General features: G+C 41.2%; 1 protein-coding gene across 1 annotated transcript in view; it reads right to left on the bottom strand.

Annotated features, from left to right (window-relative positions):
- Phex (phosphate regulating endopeptidase X-linked) overlaps nucleotides 1–14,242 on the bottom strand; it is a 214,456-nt gene that overhangs the window by 108,438 nt on the left and 91,776 nt on the right. Inside the window, exon 12 of the mRNA XM_034485262.2 lies at nucleotides 5,814–5,915. Within this exon, the coding sequence (XP_034341153.1) occupies nucleotides 5,814–5,915 (102 nt within the window). The remainder of the gene's footprint in view (nucleotides 1–5,813; nucleotides 5,916–14,242) is intronic.

The raw sequence follows: 14,242 nt of genomic DNA, 5'->3' as shown, positions 1-14,242 counted from the left end.
CTGCCACAAGCCATCATACAGAGTATGTCAAACTTCTACTTATACTACATACACATATGTACATATATACACACATATATATACATTACATACATGCATGCATATGTATGTACATACATACAAATCACACAAGATATTGTGGAGGGATCTAGAGAGATGACTCAGCCATTAAGAGTCCTTGTTGCTCTTGCAGAGGACCTGGGCTCAGTTTCCAGCAGTTGCAGAAGATGTGACACCCTCTTCTGACCTCTGAGGGTTCCAGGTAAGCTCATGGCGCACATACATTCATGCAGGCAAACAGCCATACGCAGAAAACAAAATTTTTTGCTTTTGACTTTTTTGTTTTCTTTTTTGAGATCTGTTCAAAATCAGAAAATCTACAACCCAGAGTAAAGCAACCACCTCCTTTAGAATACCAACATCTTCAGTCTCGGTAACTAACCTCTGAAATGAGCACTTCTCTCACACTTTAAAGGAGGGAATGGGAAAAATGAAGCAATCTCCAAAAGGTCATGTAGCTCCTAAGAGGTAAAAAATGTCTTACAGTACAGGCAGCAAGCCACACACCTCACCTTCAAACTGCCCTTCCTATGGACAGCAGTGAACTGAAGAGATATAAGACGAACATCGCCTTCACCTGTATGTCTGTGAGACAAAAACTGAAAGATTCCTAAATAGGGGTGGAGAGGCAGTGGCTAGAAGCTCATCATGGTGAGTACTAGAAGCTACAGAAGAACAGGAAGCCAGAACAAGGTCACAGTTTGCACATTCTTTGTCCCTTTTGAATACTCAAGAGTATACTCGGGAAGCAGAATGACTGTATTCTTCAATGTTCTGCAAATACACTGAAACCCCTAACAAACAGGGGCATGAGACACCCTGGCTGAAGCCTTTCCTCTTCTCTCCAAACCTATTCCAATGGAAACTGTGTAATGCAGCAGGAGTAAAGTCACCAAGGGAGAGGAGCACTGCTGGGAGCACTTGTTCCAAGTAACAAGTGATGAGGAACTCAGAAGAAGCCTCACCCACGAGCTAACAAGGTCATGACAGAGGAAGAGAGGAAGAAGCAGGATTGCCTCTGAGAGACAGCCTGTCTCAACTCCTTAAAGCTTCCCTTCCTAGATCCCCAGGACCACTTTATTATGACTCTCTAGTAAATAACCTTCCCTACCAGCACAGCATCCACAGCATCCCTGTGTCAACCTAGGTATGTGAAAGCACACGCAGAACAGGGACTGCAGCTGATTACACACACACACCTTCCAAAATCTGCAGCTCCCAGCCCATTTCCTGGCACATTCTTGGTGTGCTACAAATGCTTGTGGAATTGAGTTTGCTGAGAGAATGCTGGTATCTTAATTCAATGAAATGTACTATTATCTTAAAGGGAAGAAAGCATGAGAAGAGGACCTAACCCAGAGGTTGTGTCCTCATTCGTGGTCTCCTTAGGGACAGATATGGAGACTAAGACTAAAGCAAATAGTGTTTGAATTGGGCGGGGGGAGTCAAAGAAACACCAGAAGAGGTCTTCAAAAGTAAAAGGGCAAAGGAAGGAAGGCAGGCAACAAAGGGCATTTTTGCTAGGAAGCTCAAGCCCATGGGAGAAGCCCCCAGGAATGGTTATAGAGCTTTGAGAGACAAGAGGAAGCAGGGGCAGGCACCTTCCATCAATTGTTGGCTAAGGGCCAGTGAGGAGGCAAGGTATAGTGAGTCTTCTGAATGCTGTACCACTCACAGTAGACTGCAGAGGGACAAGAGACCTTGGGAAGAATGAAGGGGCAGGCAGTTAGAAGTCAGACATGGATGCAGTGAAGTAGTAAGGACTCACCCCACCCCTAATCTTGAGGCAGGTGTGGGAAAATATGCCTGGGTAACAAGTTCCTAAGTGCCTCAGATCTAAAAGCACACCCTTAAAACCATGGGCTCAGAGGATGGTAAACAGGCACCTAACTGGTCAGTTCAGACTGTATGCTGTGCATACTGCAGTGCCTGGGATTAGCAGAGTTTAGTGACAAAGGCAAAGAGGTGAGGTGCACTCTGCTTTGCTCTCTGCAATGGAAATCTTCCTACCTCACTCAAAGCCTGTGCGTGGGAGTCCTATGCCTGAGGAGTTGGGAACATGCAGCCAACTTCTCTATACCTGCTGTGGCCAAGGCCACAGCTACTCCCTCACGCCACCCTCAGGACACTGCCTCCCCAAGTGTTCTGCGCTGGTATTTCTTTTCTCTGGGCATGGGCTGACAAGCTCTGACCCCAGGTGCAAAGCACACAAGGAACCAGTTCAGAGGTGGTGCAGCACTGAGCTATGTGATTAATTCAGCTGGGGAACAAGCCTGAGTCGCTCTCAGGAAGTTGCTCCTCACGTCTGACTCAGAACTGGCCAGGGAGGCCAAAGGCAGCCTGAGTCTCTTCCATAGTGACCTTGGGAGACTCCTCCTCTGTTATGGACACTGTCAATCCTCCAGAAGACACCCCAAACCACTCAATTATTACTATATGCCTATTCAAAGGCTCTATTAACCAGAAAAACAGCAGGCATCCTTGTCCTTTGCTGAAAGAAAAAAAGAGGCAATGAATTTGAAAGTGACAAAGACTATATACTGGGAGGGTTTGGGGGGGAGGAAAAGGAAGGGAGAAATGATGTAATTATATTATAACGTCAAAAAACAATTTTTAAAGAGCATATGCTTGCAGGAAATGCAGAATCTTAAATAAAAATGGATACTTATTTCCCAATATTAAATTTCCAGTTGAAATCAACACACTGAGTTTCGAAGCACAAAAGTACCAATGACCTCTCTCCAGGGAGAAGCAGGAAAAGGCAGGGAGACAGAGATAACAAATTTACCCTTCAAGGAAGCAGAGACATCCTCATTTATCTTTTACAGTGATCACCCCTAGCAAAGAGGACAACAAAGCCCATTCACACACTTCCGTTTTGAGACAGGGTCACTGCCACAAAAAACAAGAGGTAAGGCCCACAGACCACTCAGAGTATCTGGGTCTCCCTATCACTCAGTTTGGTAGTTTTGGTCACAAAGGAAAGCTGAGGTCAACACATTTTAGGTGGCGCTTTAATTAGCTGCAGTCCGGAGCTTCATGGTGAGAGAAAGGAAAGCTTTAAGCCCCTCACAAATCAGAACATTTTTTTCAGCTTTCCCAATGGGTAGCCAAGTGACTCAGCATCAGCCCAGTGTGGGCACTATTATTGATGAGAAATCTTCCGCCTGGGTGAGATACTGCATACAGCACATGCCCAAAAAACAGTGCCAAGTCATACCAGGAAGAGAAGGCGAATTATTCACCTCCACTTCAAATGCAGGCAAATCCTCTCTTAATGCAGCGGCTACTCCACATCAGAAAGACAAAGCAGAGAGATAGAGATTTCCATCTAAGACTCAAGAAATTATTAGGCAGAGTCTCTTCTTTCTTGTTGACTATTAAAAAGGCAATCAAATTGAGGAAAGCAAAAGGAAAAGGAGTGGGGGGGGGGGGTTGTTTTGTTTTGTTTTGTTTTTCAAAAACCGTCCCAGAGTGAAAAGCAGCACAAAAGGCTGCAGTTTCTCTCTGCTTTGTTAGTACTGTGAGCGCCACCTAGAGGTCATTTCTATAATCGCGCGTTAATTCAAGTTAGAAAAAGAAAAACCTTTGTATTCTGGGGTTTAGGGGTAATAGTGACTGGGAGAACTGCTGGAGATCCTTGGACAACACCCCATTTCTTATCTTGAATTACTGGGACTTCTCTGAACCTTAATCTACAATACCTTCTCGGGGAACCTAATGATATCCCGAAGGACGGCTGCCTTTGATGTTTGTGCCTGTCGACCTGCTACTGGAGTTCCTGGCAGATTGAACTCAGCTCAAAGAAAGAACAGTGTTCAAAGAATACTTTTAGAAGAAAAAAGTGACATTATTTCTGGTTGAAATGAAATAAAATACTGGCGATCAACCCAGAAGGCCAACAGAAACATGTCTAATATTAAAAGGACTGAGAATAGTTTCCTTAAAGAAGGACTCATGGACCATTTGCTTAGAAGACCCAGCTACAAGACAGTCTTTCCCTAACTGAGTGTCAACAAGCACTCTGAAGTGCCCTTAATTTCTATTTCTGAAAAGCTGACTACAAGCTCCCAAATATCCATAACTCATTCATAGTCTCTCTCTCTCTCTCTCTCTCTCTCTCTCTCTCTCTCTCTCTCTCTCTCTCTCTCTCTCTCTCTCTCTCTCTCCCTCTGTCCCTCCTTCCTTCTATCTCTTTCCCTCTCTCTTCACACTAGTCATCCTATGAAAATTGATACTTTAGAACCCCAAGCTAAAACAAAGAGCACCAAACACACTGAGCATTCAACTATTCAGTGCAAGACACATCTTGCCCCACACATCACAAGCTACCTTTTAAATAAACCAAGCCTTCAAGAAACAACAATGTGCTGTTGCTGCCAAGAGTTTCATCTACCATATGGAGAATGTCTCACCACAGCCTGTGTGTCCCTGCCTCCTCCAGCCTGTGCTGTGCATGACCTAAAACAGCTTTGACAGATCTTGGATTTAAAATTACTCATTGTCATCTTCCAAGACCACCACCAATACTGTTCTAGGTCTTTCTTCATTGCAAATACCCATCCGCCTTTTCATTCCTGTTAACTAAAATATCTGTGATAAGGCATCTCAATCTTGAAAGTAGGAAAGGTTCTACAAAAAACTTTTGCCAGAAGATATGGGACTGCCCAGGAGCCCTATATCAACAAGGCTACAGTGAGAACCTCCTTGTTTGTTGACCCTAAGGCAAAATTACTGGTATAAGGAATGACTTGAAGCAGTGTGTCTAATGATAATACTAAGAGATGGGTATGGCTAAAATCACAAGTACATAGACTTCCAACCTGATACACTAAAGCAACATGTCAGTAGGTTGCCTAGCGTGCTCTTGCATGTCCATGTCCCATTGGTGACTGCTATCACCAGTAAGACTTCTAAACTTCGTCTAAAAAGAATTGTTCCTAATTTCAGAGCCTCTCCAGATACAGAGTGGAATCTCAGTGTGGAACAGTAAGGTATGCTCTGGCCCTGCCCATTTGAGTTCCAGCTCCAGAAGAATATCCCCAATTCAAAGTGGACCCCCTCATTGTTTGTAGACAATATAGCTGTTCAGAATTTCCCTGTTTATTCATTTATTTTGTTGCATAGCATCCGAGAATTTTTACCAAGCCTCACAAGTATGCACGCATGGCAGAAAATAACGTTACTATTACTCCGCAATGGTCCATCACTCATGTAGGCCTTATAAGCATGCCCTTTGGGCCATTTGTGAAACACGATGGGTTCCAAAGTAGATGTGCTTTACTACAGGAAAATATTTGCCTCAGGACATTTGCACACATCATGCACAAATGGAGAAGACACATGGACAATATGGGTTTTTCTTCTTTGCAACTTGAGGGCCCTTCTGCCAGCTGCTTCCCATAGCTCCCCACTGCTCTACATTCTGCCATATCCAATGATGGTTTATAGCAAAATTCACTAGGCAGTAAGCCATGTGGCTTTTACAGGCAGCAATTAAGAGTGAAGCAAAGGCTCAATTACATGGCATTTGAAAATGCAGTTAGAGAAAGAACAAGTCAGATCTTATTTTCTCTTACCTCCTGGTGATGAAATCTATGTGTTCATCCAAAAGCACAAACCTACCTCTGGGGTCATTTGGAGCCAACAGCTCAGTCAATAAAAATAAATAAATAAACTGTACAGTCAATGTCAAGCATGAAAATCCATTAAACAGTGAGGGTTTTTTTTCTTTCATTCAAAGAAAGCCTTACCTTTTCTTGAGCTTTCCTTTTTGTCCCTGCATCCATCCATTCATTTTCTTTCTCCAGCATGTCAATGAAGGCCCAGCGAACACCCTCAATCAATTCTTTCATCTATAAGAAAATACACAAAGAAGCAGTGTCAAAGCCAGAAATTTAAGCCAAGGTTTCCTCGAGCTGAATCAGGTTGCAAGAAAACTACTTCAAGGTTCAAAATGGGAGGGGGGGGTCTTTCAGTTCAATTTTATGCTATGAAATTTTTTGAGAGGGGGCATCTGTAAACAAATAATGCAAGGTGGTGACTGTAAACTCCCCAGAAACTATCACTAACCAATCACATACCTGTATGTAGCTACTAATAAGCACTGTCTGCACCAATGTAACAACAAATTTCAAAAATTTAATAAGAGCTTAAGAGTGTAGATCTATGGTAAACTGTGTGCCTAACAAGTGCAAGGCCCTGGGGTCTATCCTTAGTTCCAACACAACATACACACACACACACACACACACACACACAGAAAGAGAGAGAGAAAGAGAGAGAGAGAGACAGACAGACAGACAGACAGACAGAGTTTTATCACAACCTGAGAGTGCCAAGCAAAAGTGCAGATTGTATTTTTCAAATAGACATTGTCAAGAAAGTGAGCAACAATTGAAAGAGGTGTGGTTAAAAAAATCATGCTGGGCCTTTCAGTCCGGGCCTGGGCACAGAGTAGATCCTGGGTGGCAGCTCTGCATCCAATCTCACAAAACCCAGAGGAAGCAGGCCTCTCAGGAGCTCTAACCCAGGCAGTATCTTAGGTAAGGAAACAGCAACACCCGCCCCAAACAGGGAGTAACCAGGACCCACTAGAACCCAGGAATTCACTTCTGGCCCAGAGCACTGGTTCCTTCCTGTCTGTGCCTGAGCACTGAGTAGATCTTGGGTCCTAGCTCTAACCCCAGTAGTAACACCCACCCCACAAAGTTCTGATACAACCAAGATAATAGGAAAGACAGGCTCCAGTCAGAGACAGGGCAGGTAGCACTAAGGAGATTCAGATGGCAAAAGGCAAGCGCAACAACATAAGCATCAGCAAACCAGGGTATTTGGCATCATCAGAACCTAGTTCTCCCACACTAGAAAGTCCTGAATTCCCCAAATTACTAGGAAAGCAAGACTCAGATTTAAAATCACTTCTAATGATGATGTTAGAGGACTTTAAGAAGGACATAAATAACACTCTCAAAGAATTTGAGGAGAACACAGGTAAACAGGTAGAAGCCCTTTAAAAGGAAACACAAAAATCCCTTAAAGAATTACAAGAAAACAGGTGAAGGAAGTGAACAAAACCATCCAGCATATAAAAATGGAAGTAGAAACAATAAAGAAATCTCAAAGGGAGACTACCCTGGAGATAGAAAACCTAGGAAAGAAATCAGGAGTCATAGATGCAAGCATCACCAACAGAATACAAGAGAGAGAAGACAGAATTTCATGTGCAGACGATACCATGGAAAACATTGACACAACTGTCAAAGAAAATGCAAAAAGATCCTAACCCAAAACATCCAGGAAATACAGGACACAATGAGAAGACCAAACCTAAGGATAATAGATATAGATGAGAGTGAAGATTCCCAACTTAAAGGACCAGCAAATATCTTCAAGAAAATTATAGAGGAAAACTTCCCTAACCTAAAGAAAGAGATGCCCATAAACATATAAGAAGCCTGTAGAACGACAAGTAGACTAGACCAGAAAAGAAATATCTCCTGTCACATAATAATCAAAACATCAAATGCACAAAACCAAGAAAGAATATTAAATGCAGTAAGGAAGAAAGGCCAAGTAACATATAAAGGCAGACCTATCAGAATTACACCAGATTTCTCACCAGATACTATAAAAGTGAGAAGATGCTGGACAGATGTCATACAGACCCTAAGAGAACACAAATGCCAGCCCAGGCTACTATACCCAGTAAAACTCTCAATTACCATAGATGGAGAAACCAAGATATTCCACAACAAAACCAAATTTACACAATATCTTTCCACAAACCCAGCATTGCCAAGGATAACAGTGGGAAAGCTCCAATACAAGGAGGGAAATTATACTCTAGAAAGAGTAAGAAAGTAATCCTCTTCTAACAAATCCAAAAGAAGATGGTCACACAAAGATAATTTCACCTCTAATAACAAAAATAACAGGAAGCAACAATCACTGTTTCTTAATATTTCTTAACATCAATGGACTCAATCCCCCAATAAAAAAGACATAGGCTAACAGCCTGGATATGTAAACAGGACCCAGCATTTTGCTGTATACAGGAAACCCACCTCAGTGACAAAGACAGACTCTACCTTAGAGTGAAAGGCTGGAAAAAAATTTCAAGCACATAGTCCTAAAAAACAAGCTGGAGTAGCCACACTAAAATCTCCAGCCCAAGAACACAAAGGGTGGAACTCATGGCTTCACCTGTATAGGTAGTTAAGGGTGGCCTTGCCAGGCATCAGAGGAAGTGGATAGCCTTGGTGCCTGAAAATTTGGATTCCTTAGTGGTGAAAAATGGAGAGCAGAAAGGTGGGAATGGGAGGATGATGGGAGCACACATAGCAATAGGAAGAGGGGGGATGGGGTAAGAGGTTTTCGGGGGAATGGGACAGGAGATAACATTGAAAGGTAAATAAATGAAATATCCAATTTAAAAAAAAAAACAGATAATGGGTCTGGCAATTGTAGCTGAGTAGTTGAGACTTTTTGTCAACAATTTATTACAGGGATTTCATATAATCCTCAAGAACAAAGTATTGTAGAAGAGGCCCATGGAACTTTAAAAAGATTAGTGAGACATACTGTTGTTGAGACAAAGAATGATACTGGCCTGTGAGCTTGCTGACTGCCTTGACAAGGATGACTGGGGAGCTGTATTGGACATATGTTCCTGACCCACCTTTGCTTGCCTATATCCCAGATGTGACAAGCTGCCTTGCCTCAAGTTTTTAGACCTTATGGGATAGAGAATCAAAAAGAGGAACTATGTCTCTTGTATTCTTCTTAAAGGTGCCCAGCTATTAGCACTCAATCATGTACTGGTCTAGAAATCAATCCAATATGGGAAATAACAGTCTACTTTTGGAAGACTGGATCTGGTCTTTGTCAAGAACATATTTGAAGCTAGCTATAGCTTGCTATGATACAGGATCTGGATTTCAAACAAGGATTAGTGCATATTTTAAGGCTCTTTTAATTGTCAAGCTAAAATTGGTTTTGTCTCTTCTACAGCATTTATTGTAAGCTGCATTGACTGTATAATTTCCAATTATGTTAGTGTGTTGAAATCTGGCATGTCTGTTATGGGGATCTATCAACCAGCTTTTGTCTCACTGTCCTGAGTATTAGAAAACCTTGATTCTCTGAAAAAAGCTTGAAAGTGCTGGAAGAAGTGAGTTAGGCTTTAAGCAGAAGCAAGGAGGTATCAGGCTTGATTATTGCTGGTATAACAGCTTTAATTCCATTAATTGCTAGCACCACTGCTTCTGCAATAGCATTGACACAAGGAGTTAAGATAACTATTTTTGTTAACCATCTAGCAAAAAATGTTACTAATATATTGAGTATACAAAAGGATTTATATAGGTATCTGGAACAATGAATGATGTTCTATAACCCATTCCAATTATCTGAAGGAGGTTCAGGGTTCAAGAGTTAGGAGCCATCCCAAGTGTCATGACAAATATCATTGGAGTAGTGTTACTTTTGAAATTCATAATGATTGTCATTATAATTAGAAAAAAAGTTTAAAGAAACCTGTAGGATATTTTGCATAATCCTAACACCTCTCTGGGTGTGTTAACTTTGCATAATGAGATTATAAATTTTTAAAATGCTGTTCTGTTGACCTTTGATGCTGAAGATAATGCTGATAAAATTATCCATGGCCTGAGCTCAGTATTTCTATTTTGGCCAAGCTTCAAGAATGGCATATATAGCTTGATCAGGCTAGCCCTTCTTGTCCTGGGAATACTTTTATTCCTGCCCATTGTGTTAAAGCTTATCTTTAACAACATCAACATGTTGGCAGACAAAATACATGGCTTAATCCTGAAAATGGACCCCCAGACAGTTATTAAATCAATGGGCTGGCAAGCCAAGGACGGGTAAGATTCTTCACAGAGCCTTACCAACCTAAGACAGAAATGCATTGCCTTTGATAATTCATATTCCATGACAGGTAAGAAAGGCATTCCTGTCAGAACAACCTAAGACAGCCTCAGTCTTGTTAACAAAATAAAAAATGGGGAGAGGTAGAGAGCCTTTGGGGCTGCTTGGCAAGATGCTGACATGGGCCAAGGACAAGGAAAGGGGCTGCTTGACAGGAATATGACATTGGCCAAGGACAAGAAAATAGGCTTCAAACAGGAATCTGACATTAGACTAGAACAAAGAAGTAATTTCAGGTAGGAGTCTAAATCATAAGCTACAAAAAAGAAGTAATCTCAGACAGGAATCTAAATATTAGGCCAGAACAAAGAAGTAAGTTGAGACAGGATTCTAAATTTTAGACTAGAACAAGGAAGTAGGCTTCAAACGTGAAAATAACCTTGGGCTAGGATAGGGAAGTAGGCTCAGATACTTTGGTCTTCCTGATAAGCCTTTAGAAAACAGTGATCATGGGAGTGTTAACATAACTGGGTTTAATGCCTTGCTTTTTCTTTGACTATTTGTGTTTATTGTATTGCTTGTTCCTCGACTATTGGCATCTATTGTATTGCTAGACCCTCAATCAGAACTGACCTTATTACATGCATGTAATCAAAATGATATAAAACCATAAAAGAAGAGGGAGTATAGGATAGGGATTCTATGGAGGGGAAATGGGAAAAGGGGTTGACATCTGTACTATAAGTAAATATCCAATAAAAAAAAAATCATGCTGGGATATACAACACCCCAATCGAAATCATGCCAACATGAATCAGATTTAATGTGAAGATCCCCAAATCTCTCTAAATTCAGTGCCAGTACTGAAACCAAATGCTTAGTCATGGTCTATTACCTTTCTACTGCTCTCTCTCCTCCCTTGCAGCCCAGCAAAGTCTTATTCAGATCTAGAATGTTGGGTACAAGGCAGCATCTGTAGAATAGACGTTTTCTGAAAGGCCTTTCCCCAGGCATTTAAAGAATAAGATCACATTCCTGTTGAGGATGCTTTGCTGACAACCTCTGCTGGGCCATAAGAGGGGTGGGGAGACTGTGGAAAGAGAGACCTTTGCTGCAAAGGTGTGAGGAAACCCTGCTGTGTATGGATGTATGCCCCGGAATCCTATTCACTTGCACAGATGCCTTGACTTCTTTAATTGTATATCCAATAAAAAAACAAATTGTGGGGGGTTGGAGATTTAGCTCAGTGGTAGAGCGCTTGCCTAGCAAGCACAAGGCCTTGGGTTCAGCCCTCAGCTCTGGGAAAAAAGACAAAAAAAAAAAAAAAACTGTGGAGCCTGGTTCCAGGATTATCTTTACTTTCATGATCATAAAGCTATAGATCAATTGTTAATATTCTAAACATCCCCCTTGTTCTATAAGGAATTGTCAGCATAAAACTCAAGAGAGAAAAATAATTTCTCTCTGTTTAATAAGTTTTCAGTTATGTTTTCAGTTCAATAACAGTTGTAGGGGAACCAGAGCTGTAAATCAGTGGGCTAGGTTCCATCATATGTAAATAAGAACAAACAGCAGATGGAAAAGGGGGAGCTTCACAGCTATTTCTTCTAACTTAGTAAAAACACTAAAAAAAAGAGAAAGCTCAAATTGGGATACAGGCATGACAAGAACATGAAATGATGGAAGGGGAAAAAATCTCTTTAAAATAATTAAGTCATAATTCCCACTGTCATGTGCATATTAGAATCAGGCTGGGGTTTTAAAGTCCTGTTTTTTAAAGTAATTAAAAATAGATAGATAGATAGATAGATAGATAGATAGATAGATAGATAGATAGATAATCAATCTTGGAGCCCAGGCATCAGGGCAGTAGTGTCACCTGTCTAGAGTTCACCCTGGGCAGTGGGAGTTTTAAAAGCTCCATTAGTGAACCCTATGTACAGACAGGGTTAAACTCCATGAGCATTTCAGGAAGCCACTTATTTTACAAATAAGGAAGTTAGAAGTTGATCATCTGTGTAAACTCAGACAGCTATTGAAGGCAGAGCCGGGCCTTGACCACTGAGCCTAGATGACAACTGTGAGTACAGAGCTTCTAGAAGTCAAAAAGATTGTTCTTTCTATCCACGAATCAGAGGAAAATGCCAAGAAAGTGAAATGTAACTAAGAATCAGTTGCAGAAGTGATCATATCTAACAGGAAGTCCAACTACAGAGGTACAGAAATGACATGAAGCCTCCTAGAGACTATATCCTTTGCTCGTACCAAACTTAGTTACCCTTAAATCTTGATAAACTCTTCAATCTAGAATATCACCTGCATGCAGAAAGAGCAAGGCCATATTCCTAAACCAGAGAGGAATACCAGGGATGAAAAGAAGTGAGTAGAGTTGACATATTTTAGTAGCCAAAGAAATGAAACTAGATAATTAATGGCATATGGAAAGGTGAGAAAAATCAGGGAGACGAGTGGTTCTCAGGAAACAGGCAAGAACAATGCTGTGGATGTGCTAGAATTCTCTATGATGGAAACATTGAAAGAGAGATAGAAAGATATCTGAGCCATGGTGTGATGAGAAGTACAATTATATCATATTATATCATATTATTTCATATCTCCAATTAGTAGAGGAGATATGAAAGAAAAAGAGAAAGGTAGGTAGGTAGGAAGGAAGGAAGGAAGGAAGGAAGGAAGGAAGGAAGGAAGGAAGGCAGAAAAGGAAGGAGGGAGGGAGGAAAGGAGGAAGAGAGAGGGAGGGAAGAGAGAAAAAGGGAAGGAGGGAGGGAAGGAAGGAAAGAAGGAAGGAAGGAGGAAGGAAGGAAAGAAGGCAGGCAGGCAGAAAGGGAGGGAGGGGGAGGGAGGGAGGAAGACAGAGGGAGGGAGGGAAGAGAGAAAAAGGGAGGGAGGGAGGGAGGGAGGGAGGGAGGGAAGAAAGGAAGGAAGGAAGGAAGAAAGGAAGGAAGGAAAGAAGGAAGGAGGGAGGGAAGGAGGGAGGGAAGGAGGGAGGAGAGATAGAGATAACCCAACCTAGGGATCTCAGGCTTGGAACTGTGCAATGTTTACTACTGAAATTTTGTTCACCTTGCTGCTGCTAAGTATGTGAGCTCTCTGTGTTCCAATACCAATGGATGCATTGAGAAGAAAAAGACTGAAACTATTCCAAAGGCTATAAAAGGCTTCTGAGAGGACAGAGTGAGAGAAGAGAGCCAAAGATTATACAGAAAGATTCATCTTAGATGTGAGACGGAATTATGAGAGGAAGAAAGGATGAAATGTCATAAGAATCTCCATAGTAGATGGCATATAATCATAGCTTTTCTCTGTGAAATCCAATTTAGAAAAATTCTATCCCTTCACACATGGCCATATACACCCTGGTAGGTTGAGCGCTCTGGGAGGAAGGGGTCTTTCATGTATAACAAAAGAGAGAAATAAAAGGTTTCCTCTCAATACCCTGGCCAACATGCAGTAATGATAGGCAGCATCCAATAACTAAGTAGAAAACTGACCATCCCCATGGAAATAGTTTTTTGGAGTAAAATGCATAAAAACTAATATTTCATTATATGTTAATCAATCAAAATGAGACAAAATAAGCACTTCCCAAGCCAAAAAGATCTCTGGCAATTAGGTTTGTTGTTGTTTTTCCAGTTTGTTTGGTTTTGTTTTGTTTTTTTTTTTTTTTTAGATTCCTATCACAAATCTTGAGGTCATTTATTGTCTTCAGTGGCATTTTAATGAAGTACACACTATTTGATAAAATCAGGCTAAACAGATTGTTTTCATAGAAGCTGCCTTGGCCATTCCAAGGTATTATAACGGCTATCAAATGTATTAAAAGCTTAAGAATAGAATTTTCCATAAATTTTTTTCAAGCTTTTTCTCTGCACCCTGCTGATTGGCATTCCAAGTGGAAATACACTGTGGCAAATGGATTTCGGCTCATTGTCTGAATGAAGAATGACAAATAGTTTACTTTTATGTAGCATTCCTTTCCCCCCTCCTGCCTGTGTCTACCCTAAATCAATACTTTGATAACTCACTCTCTTTGTGGCTTTCATCAATGTCAAAATGTAAGCAAATCACTTCTTGCCACACTTGGTCCTTCTTTGTCCTTGAGAACTCCCCTCTCTCCCCTGTCTCTTTCCTTTATGGATTTATTCTATAACATTTTCTGTGACATAGTACTGAACTACCCTAACAGACTTTCAGACCAGGAGAAATCTTTGAAGATGATTAATGCCATTGGTTGGCATGCCAATGCAAATAAGATAATGATTTTAGCATGTTG

Source organism: Arvicanthis niloticus, chromosome X (genome assembly GCF_011762505.2).
Source record: "Arvicanthis niloticus isolate mArvNil1 chromosome X, mArvNil1.pat.X, whole genome shotgun sequence".
NCBI lineage: Eukaryota > Metazoa > Chordata > Mammalia > Rodentia > Muridae > Arvicanthis > Arvicanthis niloticus.
The sequence above is the reverse complement of the archived record's forward strand: the minus strand, read 5'-3'. Positions and strand labels throughout refer to the sequence as shown.